The sequence below is a fragment of the Haliotis asinina genome, chromosome 3 (genome assembly GCF_037392515.1).
Source record: "Haliotis asinina isolate JCU_RB_2024 chromosome 3, JCU_Hal_asi_v2, whole genome shotgun sequence".
Classification (NCBI taxonomy): Eukaryota; Metazoa; Mollusca; class Gastropoda; order Lepetellida; family Haliotidae; genus Haliotis; species Haliotis asinina.
In genome coordinates, this window is record NC_090282.1 from 54,727,574 (window position 1) to 54,751,407 (window position 23,834).

The following is a 23,834-nucleotide window of genomic DNA, read 5'->3' on the forward strand; positions in this document are numbered from 1 at the left end:
ATGAATGTAGTATGTTTGCAACCCACAGACATAAAAACATGTCATGTGTATCACACGTGCCTAATTACATAATGTGGCAGACACGGGATTCAGGTGCACGAGTCATAAATCAACTTATTTTCTTTATGTCGTATAGTCTGATAGGTGTTAAGTTCAAATTGCACATGGTCAATGATTGAAGCTGTATATTGTATGTTGTCTTTAGCAAACAGGCAGGCAGACATATAGGTGTGAATAAACCAGACACTGAGCTTTCTTTGTGACAGAGACTGCTTACCACAATCAACAAGTTTTTTGCGTAATGAGTAGATTATTTACTTGTTTGTGTACACAACCAAGATTAGACTACTGCTCACAACCTCAGACGCTGGGCATGCATACTGTTTAAAGCTCCGCGAACCGATTCACTGCGCATGCGTCACGGGCGCAGCACAGCACAGCTGTTGAAACCAGTTTTCCCCCCAGCGCTGAGGGGAATTTAGTGAAACGTTTGAACTCTGATTTCGCGGGCTTTTTTTCATTGCGTTTTTTTTTCAACCTTATAGGTTGAATTGGCATTTTTTATGATTTGTTTCCGTAAATGCATACCGAAAGGTACCAAAATCTGCAAAGTTGTGTTTTACGTTGCATGTGACCTTTAATTAAACGTGAAAAATGGCAATAGTGTGAAGACACAGTGCGAAAAATGACAAGCAAAACTGTCCCTACTGTTCCTGAGTCTTATGTACTGAACACATCATTACATTATATACAAATGATTGTTTTAGTACCTCCAGTGATGCTTTTACAGTCAAATTTGCAGATGATGCAGCACTATGTGGTCTTATTTCACGTTCAGAAGCCTTCTACCGGCATGAAATTTTAAACTTTATAAATTGGTGTCAAGAAAACTATCTAGTTTTAAACACTAAAAAAAACAAAAGAAATGATCATTGATTTCAGTAGGAAAAAATCAAGTTTTTTTTATAAATGGTGAAGAAATTGAAATTGTGGACAGCTACAAATATCTTAGCACAGTAATTGACTCAAAATTACCTTTTACGGAAAACACCAATCATATTTACAAAAAAGGACAACAGCGGCTGTATTTCTTACATCAATTAAGGAAGTTTTCCATCAACAAAACTCTAATGCGAGCCTTTTACCAAACCTTTATACAAAGTATCCTCACCTATAACTTTACATGCTGGTATGGAAGCCTGTCGCCACAAAACAAAAACAAACTTTTCAAAATTGTTAATACCGCTAGCAAAATATCTAGAATTCCTTTAGAACCTCTTAGTGTATTTTTCAAATGGCAAGTACTTAAAAAAGTGAAAAAAATGAATGATTTCGACCATTGCCTACATTATAAATTTGAATTTTTGCCTTCTGGACGTCGTCTCCGCTTGCCGTTTTTCAAATCCAACCGGGCCCGTCAGTCTTTCATACCAGCTAGTATCAAATTTTACAACGAGCAGGCCTGATAAAGTTTTTCTTCTGACATTGTTTCTGCACTTACGTACTGGGTGTATTTTAATAATTCATTACTTATTTATATAGCTGTGTATTGTCGTTTGTCTGTGTTCCTACCTAATTGTTATTTGTATTTGTAATCTGTTAACTTATACAATGTACAACAAATTTCCCTCGGGATAATAAAGGATTATCTTATCTTATCTTATCTTATCTTATCTTATCAATCAGGTCAGGCCGTCTATCTGCTTCAAGCTGAGTTTTGCTAAATAATATTTTCACTGAATTAATCCCTGACAGGCATGTATAAGGTTGAACATCAAAGGTGATTTCACACTCAAAAATTAATTGAAGTAATATTTGTAGGGTAAACAATAACATCACTTTTTGATGTACTGCAAAAGCTGCCAAGCATCACAAGAAAGATGATATAGATGCTGTTGTTAGTCTACACAACAGCCAATGAAGATGATTGTAATGTTCTGTTGCTAAAGTGCATCTGCAGCTCAAGACCATACACCATACCTAGATTTGCTGTAGGATCCAATTTTGGGGCGTGAAATGTCAGCACTTTCACTTGGACATAGAAATATTTTGTATCATGACCTATACCCCCCATGGAAACTGACATTATATTCTTGTAAGATTGTTGAAATACATGAAAATATGGAGTTGAGAATGTAATAACTGTATTTGTGTAACAATATCAATCCATGTTCCCATGTGTGGAGGCATTACAGTGTATGTGAGTGTTCTTGCTGGGACTATAACACATTTGGGGTTGGCCATGTTGAGATATGGGTAGAATTACAATGTCAACTAGAACCCAACTGCAAAGTTTTAACTGGACAGTGTAACAGAAACAACATACTGGATGCAATAGTTGTGCTATTTGTGTGCTATGTTAGTCCACATTTTGTCTTTCAAGAGCAACAACTGCACATTCTACAACTGTCTTCATCCAGCAGCTACAAATCACTAGAAGGCAATGGGCAGGCCATGAGTCCTGACATACACCCATAAAGCAAAGGATCAACAGAGAGTTATGTAGACAATGTCAAAGGTGAACTAGACTCCCTCAAAGTTATTTGGACATTGATTCTAACAATACCAACATATGACCAACTGTTTGACCAATGTGGAAGTATAAGCCATTATTGGTGTCTTTCTCAAATGTCAACATTTTCACTGCACAAAAATAAATACAAAGTTACCTCCCCTGACTTGTACCTTGTTGGAGTGTGACAGTTTGTTGACCACAACAGTTCAATGTATTTTATGACTGTTTTATGAATGTTATATACTCAGCTGAAAATCATAAATGTGACATTGATATTATGTACAGTTTATCATGAAATCAAGTAATTGGTTCACTAATGATTATTGAGAAATGACTGAAATGGTATTAGTCAAAAGACATGGAATCAATTTTGCACTTTTCTCAATCAAATACTCTTATAAACAGAAGGGATAGTTCAGATGATAAGTTAAAAAAGAAACATAATTCCAAATAACCTGTACTTCATGATGTATTTTCCAAGTACTATTCGTTTAAAATTCAACAAAGACATGATATACTCAGCGTTGCTCAATACCAATGACAAATAATAATTTGTATGCCATTGTCCTGAACGAAAGAGCATTTCAGAAAATTCAGATGGGGGCTCCTTAAGTTGGACATACAGATATCATCTATGATGGATTTTTAACAAGTTTAGTGCAACATGTACTTGTCATAATATTAACACTAATTGTGACCTGCAGCCTAGAAATGAAAGCATTTACAAGCCCAACATGTCAGGAAACTGATCCAGTCACTGTGAAGCCAATGGTCCTCTACATGACCACTACTTACGAATCAGAAGATTTTATCTGCTGAATGCCAGTGCTGACATCTGTCTTGAATTCTTGGAAGGGTGTGATGCCCATCTTCCTCTTCAGTTCTGAGGCATGCCGAACCTTGGTTCCCAGCACCTGTTTCAGAGTGGCTATCTCACCCTCAACCTGCCACAAAGTGTGAAACTTAAACCATGTTACATTAAACTGTGCAGTATATTTCAAACCTATTCATGCCAACCTTCCTTCATTATATTTATCTGAAAAAGTAGAAATGATAGTTTACATTAGACAATCAGTCAATATCATTCACATGATTCTAATAGAAAGATGACACATAAAATTGTCTGTACTCTTAGGCAACAACTGAGCTCATTAACTTGATTAAGTGTCACCCTCTCACCATCCCACACCTACTGAGTTCAACACTTCCACCGACGGTCAGGGGCGATGGGGTAGCCTAGTGGTTAAAGCATTCGCTCGTCTTGCCAAAGACCCAAGTTTGATTCTCCACTTGGGTACAATGTGTGAAATACATGTGCAACTGAGCCCTGAGGTGAACACTTCCTCCATGTGTCACCACCCCACTCCTACAGAGGTGAACACTTCCACCATGTGTCACCCCCCCACTCCTACTGAGGTGAACACTTCCTCCATGTGTCACCCCCACCCCCCATCCCCCCCACTGCTGAGGTGAACACTTCCACCATGTGTCACCCCCCTCCCCCATCCCCCCACTGCTGAGGTGAACACTTCCACCATGTGTCACCCCCCCACTCCTACTGAGGTGAACACTTCCTCCATGTGTCACCCCCACCCCCCATCCCCCCCACTGCTGAGGTGAACACTTCCACCATGTGTCACCCCCCAACTCCCACTGAGGAGAACACTTCCACCTTGTGTCAACCCCAACCCTATCTGAGCTGAACACTTCCTCCATGTGTCACCAACCCACTCCTACTGAGGAGAACACTTTCACCATGTGTCACACCCCCAACCCCAAGTGAGCTCAACACTTCCTCAATGTGTCACACCCCCAACCCCAAGTGAGCTCAACACTTCCACCATGTGTCACACCCCCAACCCCAAGTGAGCTCAACACTTCCTCAATGTGTCACACCCCCAACCCCAAGTGAGCTCAACACTTCCACCATGTGTCACACCCCCTACCCCAAGTGAGCTCAACACTTCCACCATGTGTCACACCCCCAACCCCAAGTGAGCTCAACACTTCCTCAATGTGTCACCATTCTACCGCTACATGAGCTACATCCATTGTACCACGTGGGGAATCGAAGCCAGGCCTTGGCCATGATGAGTGAACGGTTCACCATTAGGCTACACCAGCACCCCAAGAATGTGATGACTAGCACCTTGAGCAATTCCTCCTTCCACTCCAGCATCTGCCTTTCCCTCTCCAGGGGGTCCTGGTACACAGGTGTGTTGGCATCAGACTGACCAGCAGCCTCATATGTGGGTGACGAGAGACTGTCATCATCTGCAAGCAAATAAAGCAATTGTTTTCATAGCAGTCCAATAGCTGGACCAGTTGCTACAATATAACCTTTTTTCCAGACGACATTTGATGACACTATGAATTATAAATAGAGTGAGTGAGTTTAGTTATACACCGCACTCAGCAAAATTCCAGCCATATGGCGGCGGTCTGTAAAGAATCAAGTCTGGACCGGACTATCCAGTGATCAGCAGCATGAGCATCGGTCTGTACAACTGGGAGCCGATGACACGTGCCAACCAAGTCAGCGAGCATGACCACCTGATTCCGTTAGTCGCCTCTTACAACAGGCATAGTCGCCTCTAATGGCAAGCATGGGTTGCAGAAGGCCTATTCTACCCTGGACCTTCACGGGTCGAATTATAAATAGAAGTGAATAAAACTCTGAATGACTTCTAGACGTTTGTTTGCAGACATGATGTAAGGGAATCTTCGGAAATAGACAGCACAATACTCAGCAAGTATTTTTACTGTTTTCTGCCAATAAACTGACGTTAACAGATGAAAAATGTTTCTCATAAAAAAACAGAAGCTTGAGCCTGGTTCAAAGCAGCTGTCTGAATACCATGAATACCAAAACAGCATAAAAAATAAATTCAATTGCTATTTACATGGCATCTATGGTAATGTAAGCACCTTGACCAAGTGAGTTTGGTCCTCCATAAAATTAACATTAACCACTTGAAGTGACACCAGTTTGCATGTGATATATGTCCCGATGAGTTATTCCTATCTAGCTGATCCAACTGTGATGACTGAGGGTTGCTATTCTTCACTGTGCCTTCTGCAAACATACCTAATTGTGTGCATTCAACCAAGCCATTATCTATGAATGAATCATGGGCATATGCTTTCTGATAGTGTTATCATCTGTCACATAACTCAGTGTCGACATGTTGTTACGACATGACATCTTCAGTTGATCAAATTCAATGCAAATGCTATCAACATTCTCCAGTTTGCTATCCTTAACTTAGAACTTACATCAACATCAATCATTTCCCATCTCTGATATCATCCATTACCAACGGTGTATCAAAATATATCACCTGCCTTCAACAGTAACTGGCACCATGTGGACACATAAATAGGTAACATCTACATATTGACATTGATTGAAGATAGGTGAATATTTCACATTATTACCAAAGACAAGAATAGATGCAATGATAACAATAATTTATATTTCTGGGTGAAAATTCCATGCAATATAAACAATTTTGAATTATTGTAAAGCATATGATTATCAGGTAAAATATGTCATTTGTTAACACTACTTACATTGAACTTTTAATCCAATGGTAAGCAATCTGCTGAATATTGGCTTGCAACTTTTCTGTTTTCTATGTTGTGATCTGCACAATTATACTTGGTAGACCTGAGTTACTGCTGTCGTGACACACATTCTAAGACTTAACCTAGGATATTTTAACCTGATGTATTGAAATTGAAACTTCCTGCTTTCAATGATGATCCTCCCTTGTGTGTTGTGCTTAAAATGTCAGGACATGGACTGGAGAATGAAGTTTCAATGTATCAAAACAAGTATTTGTAAACAAGCTTCACTAATCCAAATTAACGGATGATGTCTGAATTCTAAGGTTACCATCAGGTCTTAAACAGGTGTAGCGGTATGTGTTACACAATGCTGCAGGAGTGGTTGTCATCTTAACCATGGTCTGCCACTAAATCCAGCTGCTACCGTTATAATAAACAAGAACCATGGTGTGATGTGTGTGTTTGCAATAGAGGACTTCTGTCGGGAATCTTTCTGTCTGCAAACCTTTGAACATTGCTAGTGTACTTGTCTTCCCTGGATATCAATCAAAACATGAAAATGTACTTCAGAAAACATGTATGTGAATATATAAAAACTTGTCTTCCACACACTGAAACATCAAGCATGAACTGCATGATCATATGCTGCTATCTCCCAAAGGAAACAAAGTGGCAGCTTCACATTACAGACTGTAACTGTCCTAACTTCATTTGCTCACCTAAACCATTAGAATGTAACTCTGGATCAAAGTCATCATCATCATTCTCAAAGATTGAGTCTGAGTGGACAAGCTTCAGGAATTTGTGGTAGTTCGTGTAAGAGCTGATCACAGGATAGTAGTCCTCCTCGCCATCCCCACTCTTCTCAACATCTGCCTCAGTCATGGCAGAGTCCAACTTTGGTAGAATAATACTTTCTTTAGTGTCTGTACAGACTAGGTAATGCAGACGTAAAATACTAATAAGATTTATATGCAGGCATACAGGCTGGGATTACTTACACTATGAATGCATGATCAAACTACATTAAGAGAGATGATCTACTTTTGATTTATGTACATAGACAATAGATAGGACAAAACTTTCATTACACCATACTTTGACAATAGCAGCGAAGTGACTCTGTATAGTCTTTATCGCACATTAAACTACTGACACATAACTTGGCAGATACAAAGTCTTTCACTCATGTAATTATTACAGATGAATTGTTGTGATCATTGATATTGACACAGTCAATCAATAATTTCCTCAGAAGTTGACTCAGCACAGTGAAACAAACTTTGACACAATGATGACCTACTTCTAAAATCCATTAATTCAATCCAGCCAGTAAATCCCACACAATGGTCACAGGTGTCTCAGTCATAACACACTCAGATCCCATGCTTGAACTAGCACCGGTCCAAACATATTTCCTGGTTAGTACTTCACTTGAATAAAGTCTCCTCACTAATCTCTCAGTCAACACATCATCGGCATGTGATTGTTAAGGAAGATACTTGAATTCACTTCAACCTCGTAAGGCTTTGTAAAAGACAGAACAATATAGAGACAAGCAGCAAGATGCTGGTAGTACAAATAGCCAGTCAGCCTGAACATGAACGTATTGACCTGTAGCTCTGATAAAAGGCTATGCAGCGACATTAGCCACGTTGACTGTCAGAGTGATTGTGATCCCTTGCCATACACCTGGCAGTTTTACCAGTCGATGATGTCATCCTGCCTGGGGTCATAGGTCAGACAGTGTACACACACCTTGGGCTGTAGCTTAGATTTGACTCCTGCTGCTGTCATATTACACTGTTTGTCCCACAGTTTCTATTGTTCTGTGTCTTGCCCATAACAGACCTGCAGCATGTGGCATTGTTTAGAAGACTAGAAATAATCTACCTCCAACATTAATTGGCCCTCCCTGTCAAGTATCTTCCTCTCAGTATAACACTCATATCATGAGCAAACACATTTACATCTGAATGATTTTCTGTTGTGAAACATGATAATGGCTGCAACTGCATATCTTTAATCCAGATTGTAATCAATCCTTACAATAAAAGTAATAAGCAAGTGAACTTGCATCTTATCACTCTCACGTAACAAGTTTAAGAACTTGAGTTTAGACAGGTACAGAGACAACTGATTAATACAGGTGGTCTGGTTTTTTGGCATATAATTAGCTATGTTAGTTATGTTTGCTATGTTGCAACCCAGTTGTACACACACTTTTGTTGTCTACATTTGGCAGTCTAAGTACCAGTAAACTTAGTCTCTCAGACTTTCGAAATATTCAAATCACTGACACAGATCTCTCCACAAACAAAAATCCGCATATAACAAAGTTAATTGACGTGCAGTATATACGCGTTGGGGCTTATGTTGAAATGGTTACCATTATCTAATATTTCCGCAAGTTAACATCCTTGAATATTGCCCAAAACACTATTTTAAGTGACTGTTTACTCACTGTTGTCATGGTGGTACATACGTGTGCATCACCCGGAAGCGAGCGTATGCTAAATAGCATTCGGAATCGTTTGGGTACGAACCTTTTCGAGATAAAAAGTTCAAAAGGTATGTGCGAATGTGCACTTTCGCAGTTTGGTAAGCTGTGTTCTGATTGGCCAGTCTCAAAGGTTACCTGACGCGACCTTCCATAAGGTTTTGTTAGACTCAGCACTGGAGTGTAACGAAAAATACTGAGGATAAGTTTACTTAGACTGCTACATTTGGCGAAATAAAATAAATACAGCTTGTCTAATACTAGACTGCAGACTCAATAATTATAAAATGTCTCTCCAAAGGGTGATAACTCTCGGTTTGAAATAATGTACATGACAATCCAACTTCTCGTCACTGATATTACTTCCTATTAAGTGTGTGCTGCCACAACTTTTGACAAAGTTGGGCCTAAATAAAATGATGTGCTTCCCATTATCTGACCAAACCTTGAATTCTGGTGCCAAGCTTATTTTTTTTAAGCTGCATGAATGAAATAACCCTTCTGATACCATTTTCTTACCTGGCATCAATGGATATGGGTAATTCTAATACACAGAGTCAACATGACGGCCACAAGATTGATTGAATAAACAATTACACATTGGTAAATGAGTTATTAGCTTCCACTTTACTTCTAAAATAAAACACATAAAAATTCCTATCTACCCACCGCAAATGATGAAACTTTCAAAATGTTACAGACCTTGAAAATTAAGTAAAAGTCACCAAATTGACTTGGCTCTGTCTCTTCCCAAGATTAAGGATAAAGTTTGGTGTCACATAAGAAGAAAATCGATTAGTTTAACGTTCGGTACCAATCTCCCTACTTACCAAGGTGAGAAAGGACGTAGAAGCGAACGCTTTGAAAACTGTTAGGTAATCGGAATTCAACGCTTCATTGACGTGATTGCTGAGAGAGTAGAGGTCAATAAGCGACGTGTCGATCATCTCTGCACGTGCACAAGACTGCCCGCACAGTCTATCCAGCCATGGGTATGACAGTACACCATGCCCTAGTTCCCTAGGTGAGAACGATCTAGCCCATTTGAATCAAAGTACGTAAGATATGGATAACATCGGTATCATTTATTATGTACATAGCAAGACCGAGAATGGGGAGATGCTTATCTGCGTGGTCGGGTCGACGACACCTGCTGCGCCAGGACCAATGGACCGAATTGATGAAGGCCTTCGATGTTTGTGACTGATACATCCCGTAGGTAATGAGCGGCAAGCACAGTATCTGACTTCCAAAAGCAACCTTCCATAATGGTTTGCATTAAACAGTTCCTATGGAGTGCCATGGTGGAAGTGAGCACACGTGTCTCATGAGGCTTTGTGGATGAAGGTGGTGGCAACTTTGCAAAGGCATATGCTCGAAGGATCATGGACCTCAACCAGTAAGCCAAGGTTGTACGTGATACTTCTGCTTTGGAAACCGCCGAAAGTGGGATGAAGAGCCTCTTGCGTAGTCCTTAGAGGTGGCTAAGTATATCCTCAATGCCTGAACTGGGAACAAGGATAAATCTTCAGTGTCTTCTGGACCCAGGATAGATGACAGCGGAGGGATACTGAAGGTACGATATTGCTGTCCCGGTAACTGGTTCTTGGCAACGAAATCCCACCTTAGGCCTAGGAACACTCTAGCATGTTGAGACCTTTCAAAGCATAATTGCGAAACATCCTGTGCATGTAACTCGGATATACACGCAGCTGTAGTCAAGGCCAGAAGGAAGAAGGTTAAAATCTTTCCTAGTCAATGGTTCATGTTCATTCGATGTAAGATGAGCCAAGACTATGGACAAATCCCAAGCCGGGTCTCGAAACTTCCACGATTGATCCGCCAGTTTATACAATCTCAACAGAAAGCTCAGGGACAGTAGACAACTTTACTCCCGATGCCACTGCAATAACTGTGTTAAGTGCGGGTGAGCAGGTAGATAACGTAGCACCCTTCGACTTCCTAGTAGACCGTAGGTGTTGAGGATACTCTGCAACCATCTGTGGCTTTGCTGTCGTGGGAGACATAATGCCCTTCCCTCTGCAATACGACTCGAAATTCTTCCACTTTGTTCAGCACTGTAGTGATGGCAGTAGCAACACATTTAGAATAACCCTTGGCCGTTAATGACCGATGCAAATGCGCCAAACGTGCAGATGGAGCGTTAGTGGAGACCAGTGTAATTGATCAGAGTGCGGATGCACCAGCAGATCTGACTAAACTGGAAGTCAAGTGGCACTGCATCTGGATCAGCTAGCTCTTGAAGATCTACAAACCAACTCCTTGTCGGCCAAAAGGTCGTGACCAAAAGCAGTGTCATCTGCTGACTCGAATGTAACTTGAGAAGTACACATGGAAGGAGGGCCACTGGCGGAAACGCGTAAGCGTTGAGACCATTCCACAGAATTCCACAGACGTCTAGTCCCGAGGCTAATGGATCCGGAATCACAGACACAAACAGCGGCAGTTGATGATTGAATCTGGTGGTGACCCCGTCGATCCCATCCGATTGATGTACCAAATGACCGCTGCACTGTCCGACCTTATCATGAGAATCACAGCGGAGATTCCACTCGGCAAACCCGTAAACAAAGTACTACTTGCCATTGGTGAATTGAAACACGCCGATGCACTGGAACAAATCGGTTGGGGAATCACTGGAGTATGATCGACGCAAGGAAGTGCTGAACCATGCTGCTGAATAAACGATGCCTCAGAACAGGTTGTCATAGAGAACGTTGATAACATGTCTGCTGGCGAAATGCTTCATTGTAGGCAATCCACACCAGTAAAGATGGTGTTTCTACCACATCGATGCTGACATCTGAACTCGCCGAGCCGTGAGGTAAGGGAGACGGGGTGACAGACTGACGAACACCTACTGAGTTGTGAATCGATACAGAAGAAGGTAATGTATCAGAAGCGTCAGGCGCTTGCTTCCGCATCGCCACAGCTACGCGCACCACAAACGCATCAAAATCCATGGGTTGCGATGTTACTGTCTCCGGTACTGGCGCCCAGGAGACCGTCAAAGTAGACCTTGATAAAGGCGTCAATGTAAACTGCGGAATGCTATGTAACAAACCAGTCATGCCTGAGTAACTCGTAGAGTTACTAACGGTGTCCTGACAGCTGCAGTCAATACATGTGGAGTAGCCATCGACACAAGGGGCACACTCCTAGCCACCTCACTGCTGACTGTATGTGCACTTCGCGCTGCACTTGAACCAACATGGGATATAACCACTCTGTGATCAAACATCGAACTGAAGTCACCGTGAGTAAGCGCCGCATCAAACCTATACTGCTGTCGAGAGAGCGGCGTTTCAGAGTACAGTACTGCACTGGACTGATATGGTTGAGGAAGCACGGAAACAAGACTGCCCTGTTGTTGTGGAAGCGCTGATAAAAGTGAATTGCCGAATTGACCATATGTGGTTGAGTGAGAGCAGCATCCAAACAAAGCTGTAGTTGAGAACACATCACGTCTATTAGCTACCTGCCAATACAGAGAAACTCGTCTGACGTCTAGTTTCTATTACACTGACTGCAACATTACGCTTCTTTGATACCTTCTCTCTAGATCCACCCATGTTTATTCACAATTCCAACCAATATTTTCACAGAGACAACACGCGTCCACACTGTGGTGCGACGAGAAAGAGAATGACTAGTAGAGGGCGTCACGTGATTGACTGCGCATGCAGTATGATTGACAGGCGTCTATTGCAGGGGCAGAGGTCGGGTGGTAGGAGGGCAAGAAGATTTTATTCAACTTAGCCGACAGCACGTTTCCACACTGGGTCGAAGAGAGGAAGAGAGATGCATAACGTGAGATAGGATGAGTTTAAAAATTTGTTTATTTGTTTTTTCACAATCAGCAATGTATATATGTCATGAATAAGTATTAATTGTGTTTTACTTTTGTCTGTGTGTTTGGCTCCATGTGACCTTTAAAGATCAATCTGATAATTTTGTATAGATAAATGTTTATAAATTTATTACAATTTACAACAATGAAAGAAATCATTTATCAAAAGAATAAGGAAAATATATAAAAAGGCAATACTGAAAAAGTGAAGGAGATTCTTGTTTTTGATTGTATATTGTAAATTCTCAGATGCTTCTCTGAAAGATCAAAGATGCTGACAGTACTTTATCAGATGATAAGGTGCACTTTTTGCACTACGTCACAATGTGTTGGCGTTACTGCACATTAGACAATCTAAATGACGTCACCATGCATATCAGCTGTCATCACCTCACACAGCCTCCTACTCTAAACTACTCCGTTGTGTCCCGTTTCTTGGTTTGCAGTTGCGTAACTCAACTGATATCACTGGTTGGAATATTATTTTCATATTTTCTAACAGATAAAATGTTCCATAGTTTGACTCACAATTTTCCAGCAACACGAAAATGATCGCAATGTTTACATTCACTCAATGCAATCATGGAATGTCGCCTTACTAGTCAGCTTTATCTGTATGTACTGATCTAAACTTACGTTGGTAGTAGAGATGTGTTGATATTGCCCCATATGGTTTACATTAATCAGAGATATAATTAAAGCAATTTGGAGAAGATATTTAACCCGAACGTAAATCATCATCAAACTGTTTATAATCTGTTTTGTCTGGTAACATTTGTCTTACCGTAGGACAGTAGACATGTCAAATGAACTGTGTGTCAGTTAGCCCTGTGTGAGGATTTTTGTTAGAAAGTATTAAATTTGTCATCTCAGAAAAGATGTAAATTTCGCTGTACCCCAATGTGTTTTGTAATAAAGTATAGTTTTGCCCTGAACTATTATAATAATTAAAGCATGAGGACAGTAGTCTGAGTGCTTTGATGTTATAATACTTTATTACAAAACACACTGGGGTAGAGCCAAATTTGTTTCCAAAATGATGGGTAAGTGTTACAATAGGAGGGCAAGTGAGAAGTAAATTTCGACATTTACAGCTAAAAAAGACATTCTAACGCCTGTACCTGCCAAAAGAGATGTACATGTATCTGAGAAAACAGTTCAATGAAACCCAGTCAGACACCTGATTCTGATGCTAGAACGTTGATGTCAATGTCTCCAATGAAACCCAGTCAGACACCTGATTCTGATGCTAGAACGTTGATGTCAATGTCTCCAATGAAACCCAGTCAGACACCTGATTCTGATGCTAGAACGTTGATGTCAATGTCTCCAATGAAACCCAGTCAGACACCTGATTCTGATGCTAGAACGTTGATGTCAATGTCTCCAATGAAACCCAGTCAGACACCTGATTCTGATGCTAGAACGTTGATGTCAATGTCTCCAATGACGCAAACTAGGGCTGCATTAAATATATTGAGAGAAACACGACGACTCACGAATGGTTAAAGAATATGAAAATTTCTTCATGAATACTTTATGTTAAATACATTGAAAATGAATTAGGATAAAACATTTCAATGATATTTTTTGTAAGGCTAAAACGCAATACATTATGACAAGGCTGCTTGTAGCCTAATGGCAGTGCAGTAAGGGCTTGGCGAAATGATAGATACTGCATGGCTTGTATACATCCAATACTGCGTATCACCCTTTGGTAAATATCACACCAGTTTCGAGTGAAAAGCACTAAAAGAAATTTAAAAACTATTTGATTCTAGTGATTATGAATAATGAATTAAATTCATGAAGTGATGCCGTTTAAATCACAGAATACGAGTGAATGGTAACGTGACTAGAGCAGACCCCACATTGTTCAGGTCGTACAGCAGTGTCAAAGATGTTTCGCTGAAACATCAAAGATGCCGACAGTATTAATCAGGCCTTAAAATACACCTCTTTTGCTATTCAAAAGCTGAAACATCAAAGATGCCGACAGTATTAATCAGGCCCTTAAGTAATTGTCTGCTCCCTCATATTGTCATAATGAATTGAAATGTACCCTTGGTTACTGAAGTGTCTCGTGAATAAGACTCTCATGAGCAAGCCCCACATTGTGCATGTTGGCACAGCAGTATCTTAATCAGAACAATGTTAATGTGTTACCCTGACCCATAAGAATATCTTGTTGTTACCCAATGAACAGGTCTGAAATCCCCCAACAACAGTGTGTAAAGATGTGGGAGATTAGGCATGAGAAAACATGTGCATGCTACACCATCCAGCAGTTTTAGGAACCAGAAAGCAGTGGACGAGGGAAAATGCGCACATATGCTTTTCTATCCCAAATCTAAAACCATGTCTATCAAGAACTGGACATCAAGTATTCAGACTGAAGGAACATCTGAGGTTTAACTTCAAGAAAGACACTCATACAATTACAGTCATGCCTTCATCTTTCAAAAGATGGATTTTTTTCAAAGTGTTTTTACATATGTCTGAGTGTGAATAATACTACCCCTGACAAGGACAAATCACAGTTTCCACTACTTTCCAATGCAAACAGCCCCTCTCATATCTCAGACACGTTTCTTGTTAGTTTCATTTATATGCTTTGAGTGTATTTTCCAAAACTTCTCTTGTTAAAATAATTAAAGATTATTTTCTCACATTTTATGTGATTGCATTCGCCTTGCTTTTTGATGATTGACTCTTTCACTCTCAACTGTAGATTCATCAGCTGTGAAGTTCTTTATGCTTCTGGCATCATGCAAAGGCAATGGTATTTTGTCATATGCACTGTGCACAAAAAGCAGTCGAACAGGCATCTCATTTATTTCCTTTCTGAGAGCCATCCCACAAGCTAATGGACAAATGAGTGAGTGAGTGAGTGAGTGAGTGAGTGAGTGAGTGAGTGAGTTAGTTTAGTTTTATGCCGCACTCAGCAATATTCCAGCCATATGGCGGGGGTCTGTAAATAATCGAGTCTGGACCAGACCAACAACATGAGCATTGATCTGCGCAATAGGGAACTGATGACATGTGTCAACCAAGTCAGCGAGCCTGACCACCCAATCCCGTTAATCGCCTCTTATGACAAGCATAGTCACCTTTTATGGCAAGCATGGGTTGCTGAAGGCCTATTCTACCCCGGGACCTTCACGGGTCCTAATGGACAAGTAGAGCAGACAAGTATGTTGGAGTTCTTGCCAAATTTCAAAGTCATCTTTCTTGATGAGGATGTGCCAACACCATACCAACAGTGTCACTAAATCTGAGACTACCTTTGGTTTCTACTAACTCATTTATAATTGCCCAACCTCTATCCACTTACTAAAGTCTCATTTCTGACAAGGAGGAATTCATTTTCTCATATGGTTTGTGGAAGGGAACCAGCAAAAGTCTATCATACTCAAACACTTAACTGAATGTTCAGTAATATGTCTTCTTCCTTCTGCAGTGTTGGCTATGAAGACACAACATGGAAAGACCTGCACTATTCAGTTACATCAATATGATCAGATGACAGACAATGCAGAAGATATATTTCGTCCAGACATTTACAAGTCATTCATATTTATACCTTGTACTTTCTAGAAATGTCTGCATGATTAAAGTTAGAGGACAAAAGTTCAGCATGACAGAGATAGGTGAACGATGGATTCATGCGCATAAATATCTGAACAAAATATTTCACTATAACTATAAGTAAAGTAATTACACATCCTCACTACATCATGCTTTTTGCACTTGACTTCTCTACTTGGACCTTTGCTCAAAACATATTTCATATTCAGTTCAATACATTACACTTTCTTTTTCATATATATTTCTTTAAAAAAAAACCCATGATAACTGCACATCACACCTTACAAACATATGTATCTCTCTCTACAAAACTAACAAAATACTATTACTGCAAATAGGAACCACAAAATTTGCAAACTCTTTGCATATGTTTTCAGCAATGTTAGTTTACAAATACATCCATATGATAATTACAGGTCTCCAGCAATCTATGCCATTCAAAAGAGCTGGTTTACAAGATTAGTATACCATGGCTGACTGTAGGTCACAAACCTCAGTTGTGCAGATCCAGGTTCATGTCAATCACTGTATCAACAATCATAACAAACATCATTCATCACAGACTGTCATCATACTGTTGGAGTGCTGCAAACTTTGGTGTTCACATAGTTATACAGCAAACACAAAAATTACACTACATTCATATCTGGATATACTGTTGCCAGTTTATCTTAAGTATATGTGACACAGTGATTATCTATTTGCCATAAAGCATGGGAGTTCTGGTATACATATAGGCACTGTGCCTGATAAGTCAGTTCATGGTACCATCAAAACTTCAGCATAAAAACAGAAAAACAATATGCATCATAGCCAACAAGCTTAATTTCAACTGGTGGCAGTTTGTAAATAATAGAGTCTGTACCAGATAACCCACTGATCATTCTACACAGTTGGGATACAATAACATGTCAGCCAAGTCAGACAGCCTGACCACCCAATCCTGTTAGTTGCATCTCACGACATGCATGGGTTACTAAAGACCAATTCTAACCTGTATAATAAAACATTGGATGTTGTCTACATCAGAACTAATTTATAAGTATTAGTATGATTGCATCATCATGATCATAGGTTCCTGATGACAGTACTCACTCAGGCTATAACAAGGGGTGTTGAGTCACACAGACATTCTGGACACTTGAATAATCACTTATGTTAGGATTAAGTTCTCTCAATAAGCGACATGTTTCACAATAATATATTATTGTTTATGTAATAATCAAGATGTCAGGGATGCCCTTAAAGTGGCACTGATCCAGAGCAATTTCCGTGGACTGGTGCTTGCTTTTGTTAGTGTTTTCTTCCTATGCATGCCCAGATGATATCCTAGAATTGTGACTGGTTTGTGATCTCTGCTGTGCATTTCGCATACACAATTCATAGTTTATTAAGCATAGACTGATCAACAAAGATTACATCACGTTTACTACATTATCATGCAAACAAACTGAAACACTGAAATGAAGTATAATCATCTGCGAGTGGTAAAAAGTGTTAGGACTGAGAAATAATGAAGTCGATGTACATCTTTATATTTTGTCTTATAATCCTAATTTGTTTATTATCAGATTTGTATGCATTTTGAAACATAATTAAAAAGCACACAATCTGCTTACACTAATGGTGAATTTATAACATGACTGTAATATCTAGAAAGTGAATAGATTGCCAACTAAAATCATATTTCACACACACAAGATAGCCACTGACTGTATGAAGTCAGCCATTTCAAGGAATGTACTAAGCCAATAATGAGCAATCAATCACCCAATGTATTGGAGGTTATTCATATGAAGGAAGGATGATGTTTTTCTACAGGTACTTTACGAAAAGATGCATTGTGTACTTAGGTAAAACTGTTCATACCTACTTACCTTAGAAAATTTTCAAATTTTTTTAGCGATGACAAAGTGGCTGTTATTAGTTTACGGATTCAAATAAAGCAAATGTGTGTTTTTACTATCATAGGTAATAGCCCACATAGCTACCATTATGAAAAGCCTGGGTTTACATATGATTTTTAAATGTAAGTTGGGCCAACCCTCAATCCTATCTAAATATAAACGTTTGTATTCTATCAAGACTTTTTTACGAAACTGATGGCTTGTTACGTGCCACCAGACATAATATTTTTACACGACAAGATTAAATATAGAGGCAAAAAACACAGAAATAGGATCGAATTTGATCAGTCACTATATTATTACAAATCTGAAAAATGCCCACATTGCCAGGATACTTCAATGCAATCTGACAAGAAATAGTGGGAATGGAATGTGATGGGCATCCACCCTTAATAATGTTCCACCTGTTTAGGTTGAAGAAATTCTGCCATGATAGACAGAAGCCCAGTCTCTGTGTCCATCTGGGTCAAGGGTGCAGGTCTTGACCAGACTGCAGTTTGGTATTGTAATTAGACCGAAGAATTGTAATTAGAATCAAGAAACATAAATCGCTCTGGATCAGTGCCCCCCTACCCCAAGTGTCCGAAAAGATATAAAATGCCAATACTGTAAACAATCTGCGATGAGACCTGTCTCAAAACATGAACATGTATGGTTTATACTGGCCAACACAAATGGACAATATAAACATTTGTATATAGCATATCGTGTTTTCTTCATATTTTACATGGCCATGTCAACGTAGGACTGTCTGTCTGTCATTGTTCTGCATATCGGACATCAGATGGAAGCAGGAAGCACAGGATTCACATCAGAACGAGCAACGTATGACCAATATCCACCTGACTTCCCGTCATCTTTCTTTGCAGTAAAACCATTTCGAATCAAATGGATACTGTGTATAAAGACCTCATCTTACCACCCCCTTTGCTTGTTTCCAGAAGGTTTTCTTCGCTGGTTGGGGTAGTCATTTTCTAAATATAAGAAATCTGTATCTTTGAGTTGGCAGATGCAGACACCTTGTATGTGTAAAACGTCACAGTACCTGTGTACATCAATTTATCACGTCATATGTACGCATTTCATTCTGAAGAACTCAACTCTTACTGAATTTGCCTTTCCTACGCTGAATATTAGGAGGCACGATATCGCCTATATATTGGTCTTGTACAATGAATCATTTTGTTGTGGTATCTTTGATGCATTTTAGTTTATAAAAAATGAATGGTACTTTCAGAAACTTATCTGCGTATTTTAAGGCATAACCCAGTTAACAAATAAGCTGGGTTCTGTCTCAAAGTAGTTACTTTCTGCGCTTAACTGAGTTCCGTCTCTTGACTTTGAAGGGGCGCACAGCCAGGTAGTTCAACGGGTTGCATGTTTTAGAACGCTTGCCCTCGTTCTGTTAGCCGCAGTGAGATGTAGAATACCAAGCTGGGCCCCGTCTTGTATATTGCAATGTGCTAACTTTGACAAACGTTAACGAGCTTAAAGGAAGCCTGGAACCAGCTCAGACAGAGTCTCATATGGCGTGTGCGCGTTGTAAACTGGTTTCGACATGGTACGCGTCGCAACAGCAAGAGCGTTTATATACGTCATCAAAGTGCAGATGTAGTGGGCCTAAATACTAATGCTGTCAAAATGTTACAGGTGCTTATTGACGACTAATGTGTTTCATTCTTCACCAGATTAAACCATTTTATTCGAAATGAAACAATAGCTATCTCTATGAAGTCATGTGTGAGGACTGATATTTTAAAGTTCTCCTATCTTCGTGGTAATAAGTATTCATATTTCCCCTAATGATAAAGTGCTGTATTTAGAATTATAAAACAACAATTTTCAGGGACTACCTTTAGAATACAAAACCACAAACATTAAAACCATTTTATAATACTCTTTTGCGTAATTGTAGGTGATTTGGGTTAGGTTAGAGGCAGCATTCTATAAAAGTACTCCATAGTCTGTTTACTTATTGAACCATTGCTAAATCAGCACGTTTCGAGTACTCTCCTTTGGATGTAGTATATGAAATAAGCCAGAAACCCAGCCAGACATCAGGACTGGTACTTTCAAAAAGTTACCTTCCCCAATGTAATTCAACCAGATCAGACACCAAGATATGGTGGATTTACTCAGTTGTATGGAACATGTAAAAGTTTACCAGACCATCTGGCTGGCTTGCTGTCAGAAATCTAGCGTGTCTTGGGCGGCCAGACAGGCCTTATGTTCATACACCGCTGTATGGTATGTCCATCATCAAAATATCATATCTGCAGTCCAACAAGATGGCAATATCCATTTCTAATATGTCTTCATATATTTAATGGTAAAGACATCCTGCTTCCACCTGTGTGGTGGCTTTTTCACTAGTATTTAACTAATACCATGTACAGCATGACAACTTGCATAAGCGAATCCAGTGTAGGGATGCATGTGTGTGTGCACTCATCCCCTTTAGTCCTGAAAGTTTATTAAATAACCTTGACACATCAGGTGAAAATGAACTGTGCACGCACACACACACACATACACACCATCTGAAATGTGCACCACTACCCCCAGTAAAAGCTGTATGCACCCCTGGCATGATTGTTAGAGAAAGGCTAATGTGTTTCTGGTGGTAAATATTGACCATGTTCGTTATGCAAATGAACAGCAGGTTCTGTTATGATTAATAGTGATGCAAGGCAGACTTAGGTTGTGAGATTAATCTTGTTCCAGGGTTCATTTATTGACTCTCTTAATGGGTAATTATATCATATTTTCAACCATAAGACATCATAAATTCATTATTAACAGATCAGATGAGGAGTAACAAAATCAGACATAAGCATTATAAATCAGTTTCCCACCAGGCAGCTTGGTCAGCCTGTGTTCTTGTGTCAACATTCTGGGAGGGTGTCCTGAGGATAGCTTGCTAAATTGATCTGTGCCATTTGAATGAACAGTTCTGGTCCAGAGGTCATCCTAACAGGAACCGTGAAGGTTCCGGGGTAGAATAGGCCTTCAGCAACCCATGCTTGCTATTAAAGGCGACTCAGCTTGTCGTAAGAGGCGACTAACGGGATCGGGTGGTCAGGCTAGCTGACTTGGTTGACACGTCATCGGTTCCGAAGTACGCAGATCGATGCTCATGTTGTTGATCACTGGATTGTCTGGTCCAGACTCGATTATTTACAGACCGCCGCCATATAGCTGGAATATTGCTGAGTGCGGCGTAAAACTAAAACTCACTCACTCACTCACTCCTAACAGTGACTGTAGTGTGCTACATTATAACATGTCAGGTTGCCTGATTGTTTGTTTCAGGTATAGCAGCTGTTGGGCCACTAGACATTCAGTCTTGCAGTCTGATTGATCCTCCAACCATCAGTTCTGTGTTGATCTCTGCAATGGATAATATTGACATAAAATATTCCTTTGAAACGATTAACACCTCAATATACCATATTTGGATCAAAGAATGCAACAAACTTACCTGAAATTGTGGATTTTGAACAGCAATACAGCCTTTACATTTATCACTACTCTACCACATACTGTGACACATTGTCTGCCTCATCACAAAGTTTGAACACTCACATCTGCACAACACCACAAGATCACAAGCCTGCAAACACCAATGTATATTTTGGGACTAACATTATCCATTTTACTGTTGTATATAATTGTGTAAAGAAATCCACAAGATAATGGCACAACACAAATTTCCCACTTTCAGGTTTCAACTTCATCTACTTAAATTGAATAAAAAGTTGAAGGTTTGCTTAAAGTAAATGTGTATGTGAAAGTGCAGTGACATCAAAATAACTCGGCAGCGTAAATGTACATTTGAGAGTCACTTGTGATGTTTGTTGAGCAACATCATATAGAACTCTTACATCTGCCTAACCTATTGATGTGCTTTTTTTTCATTTTAGGACTAAAGATACACAGCCAACATTTCAACCATGAATGTACAGCTGGATAATTGATGAGACATTCCCCTTGTGTGAAGAATGAAGTGGTGTCTACGTCTCCTACTTATTGCCACAGTAGTAGTTAGTGTGTTCAGGCTGTTGTATACACTGTATGTCTTACCACAGTACAGAAATACCACACTCCATCCAGGTGAGCTCTGGTTAAAACACTACCTTCCGTCTCAAGGTCACCAAAAGGGAAGTGTCAGTCCTCAGCAAATGGACCTGAGAGTTATTATCCTGGCCTATGATCGTGCTGAGTCTTTGACTAGGTGCCTGACATCACTAAATGAGGCTGAGTACAGTGGTGACAGGGTTCACATTGATGTTTGGATTGACCGCTCTAAGAGTGGAGAAATAGATGGAGATACATATATAGCAGCCAAGCTGTTCTTGTTTAAGTATGGCACTGTTACTGTGCATAACCACACAAGACATGTTGGAATATATGGACAGTGGCTCGGTACGTGGAAAGTTACAGAGCAAACTAGAGAAATTGCTTTTTTTCTTGAAGACGATGTCACAGTGTCCAAATACTTCTACAAGTGGCTAAAGGCAGTTCATGCAAAATATGACTCGGTTGCCAATATTAATGGCTATTCCACTCAGGGTATGAGCATGAAGCACTCAGGTGATCCTGGATGGCTCCAAGCACCGACATCAGAAGTGGTCTTCAGCTATCCAGTATTAGGCACTTGGGGATTTTCACCCAGCCTGAAGAATTGGATTGGATTTTTGAACTGGTATCGAGAGACAGCCTCTGATCCTTCTTTTCATCCACTGGTTCCTGGTCTGAAACCATCTGACTGGTACCGCAGTTTCATGAAATCAGGCAAGACAGACACAATGTGGTCAATGTGGCACATCTATTATGCAAACAAGAATAATGAACTCACAATATATCCCAATTTGCCTTTCAGACAAGGCCTAACAACAAATGGGAATGGCAAGGGCTTGCATTATTCTACCAAACAGAAAACACGAACAGGCACTCCTCTTGTTGAATGGTTAGATAAATACATAGTGCTTCCATCTGTGCCTGTCCAACTTGACACTCACGGAAGGGTGGTGACATCATGAGAGTGCTGCATGTTTCATGTACTGCTGGTCCATTCAGTGTTGATCTGAAGGACATGTAACACCTTATCATGAATCAATACAACTGAAAACAGGGACATGTATGTCATCAAGTCAATACAGAACTGAAACCTTGGAGAAACGGTTTGTCAGCTCAAAACAAAATTGAAGTGTTGATCTGAAGGACATGTAACACCTTATCATGAATCAATACAACTGAAAACAGGGACATGTATGTCATCAAGTCAATACAGAACTGAAACCTTGGAGAAACGGTTTGTCAGCTCAAAACAAAATTGATACCAGTGACATGCAGCCGGTAATAGCCAAACTGACCTTTCACAGTTTATTTCAAGGTTGCTGGTTGGGGACTGGTGTGTGTGTGTGTGTGTGTGTGTGGTGATATTAAGGTTCACTTACTTTGTACATAAATATTATGTGGGTTCATTGTCATTGTACGTTTCTCCATACAAATCACCTCGCATACACATATTCACGCACTCAAACGCGCGTGCGCACACGCAAGCACACACACACACACACACACACACACACACACACACACACACACACCAGGCAAAAGTTACGTGTATAAAACAATGGTCCTTAAGCTTTAACTGATATGCAGCTTGTTAGCTCATAACCAAACTGATACCCTTGACATGCACCTTGTTAGCTCATAACCAACCTGATACCCTCAATATGCAGTTTGACAGCTCATACCCAAACTGATGCCCAAGTCATGTAGTGTGTCAGCTCATAACTGATACCCTTGACATGCAGCTTGACGCTCATAACCAAACTGGTACCTAAAAAATGCAGCTTGACAGCTCATAACTGATAC

At 40.0% G+C, this 23,834-nt stretch overlaps 2 protein-coding genes across 3 annotated transcripts in view; one reads left to right on the forward strand and one right to left on the reverse strand.

The window, feature by feature from the left end:
• LOC137278183 (tumor protein D54-like) overlaps positions 1-19,185 on the reverse strand; it is a 31,149-nt gene extending 11,964 nt beyond the window's left edge. The window contains exons 1-3 of one of the 2 annotated variants that reach the window (XM_067810377.1): positions 18,871-19,185; positions 4,665-4,789; positions 3,311-3,459 (exon numbers count right to left, since the gene is read on the reverse strand). In XM_067810377.1, the coding sequence (XP_067666478.1) occupies positions 3,311-3,459; positions 4,665-4,789; positions 18,871-18,922 (326 nt within the window). In that variant the 5' untranslated portion in view covers positions 18,923-19,185. The remainder of the gene's footprint in view (positions 1-3,310; positions 3,460-4,664; positions 4,790-18,870) is intronic. The other variant, XM_067810378.1, reaches the window with a different exon arrangement.
• A 2,570-nt stretch (positions 19,186-21,755) lies between these two features.
• Positions 21,756-23,437, forward strand: LOC137276906 (uncharacterized). The gene has a single exon (XM_067808554.1). The coding sequence runs from the start codon at positions 21,953-21,955 to the stop codon at positions 22,991-22,993; it is 1,041 nt and encodes a 346-aa protein (XP_067664655.1). The 5' UTR covers positions 21,756-21,952; the 3' UTR covers positions 22,994-23,437.
• Positions 23,438-23,834: the final 397 nt, after the last annotated feature.

Bases quoted from the DNA above. Each gene is read 5' to 3' on its own strand.
- LOC137276906 (XM_067808554.1), top strand. From the start codon at position 21,953: ATGAAGTGGTGTCTACGTCTCCTACTTATTGCCACAGTAGTAGTTAGT.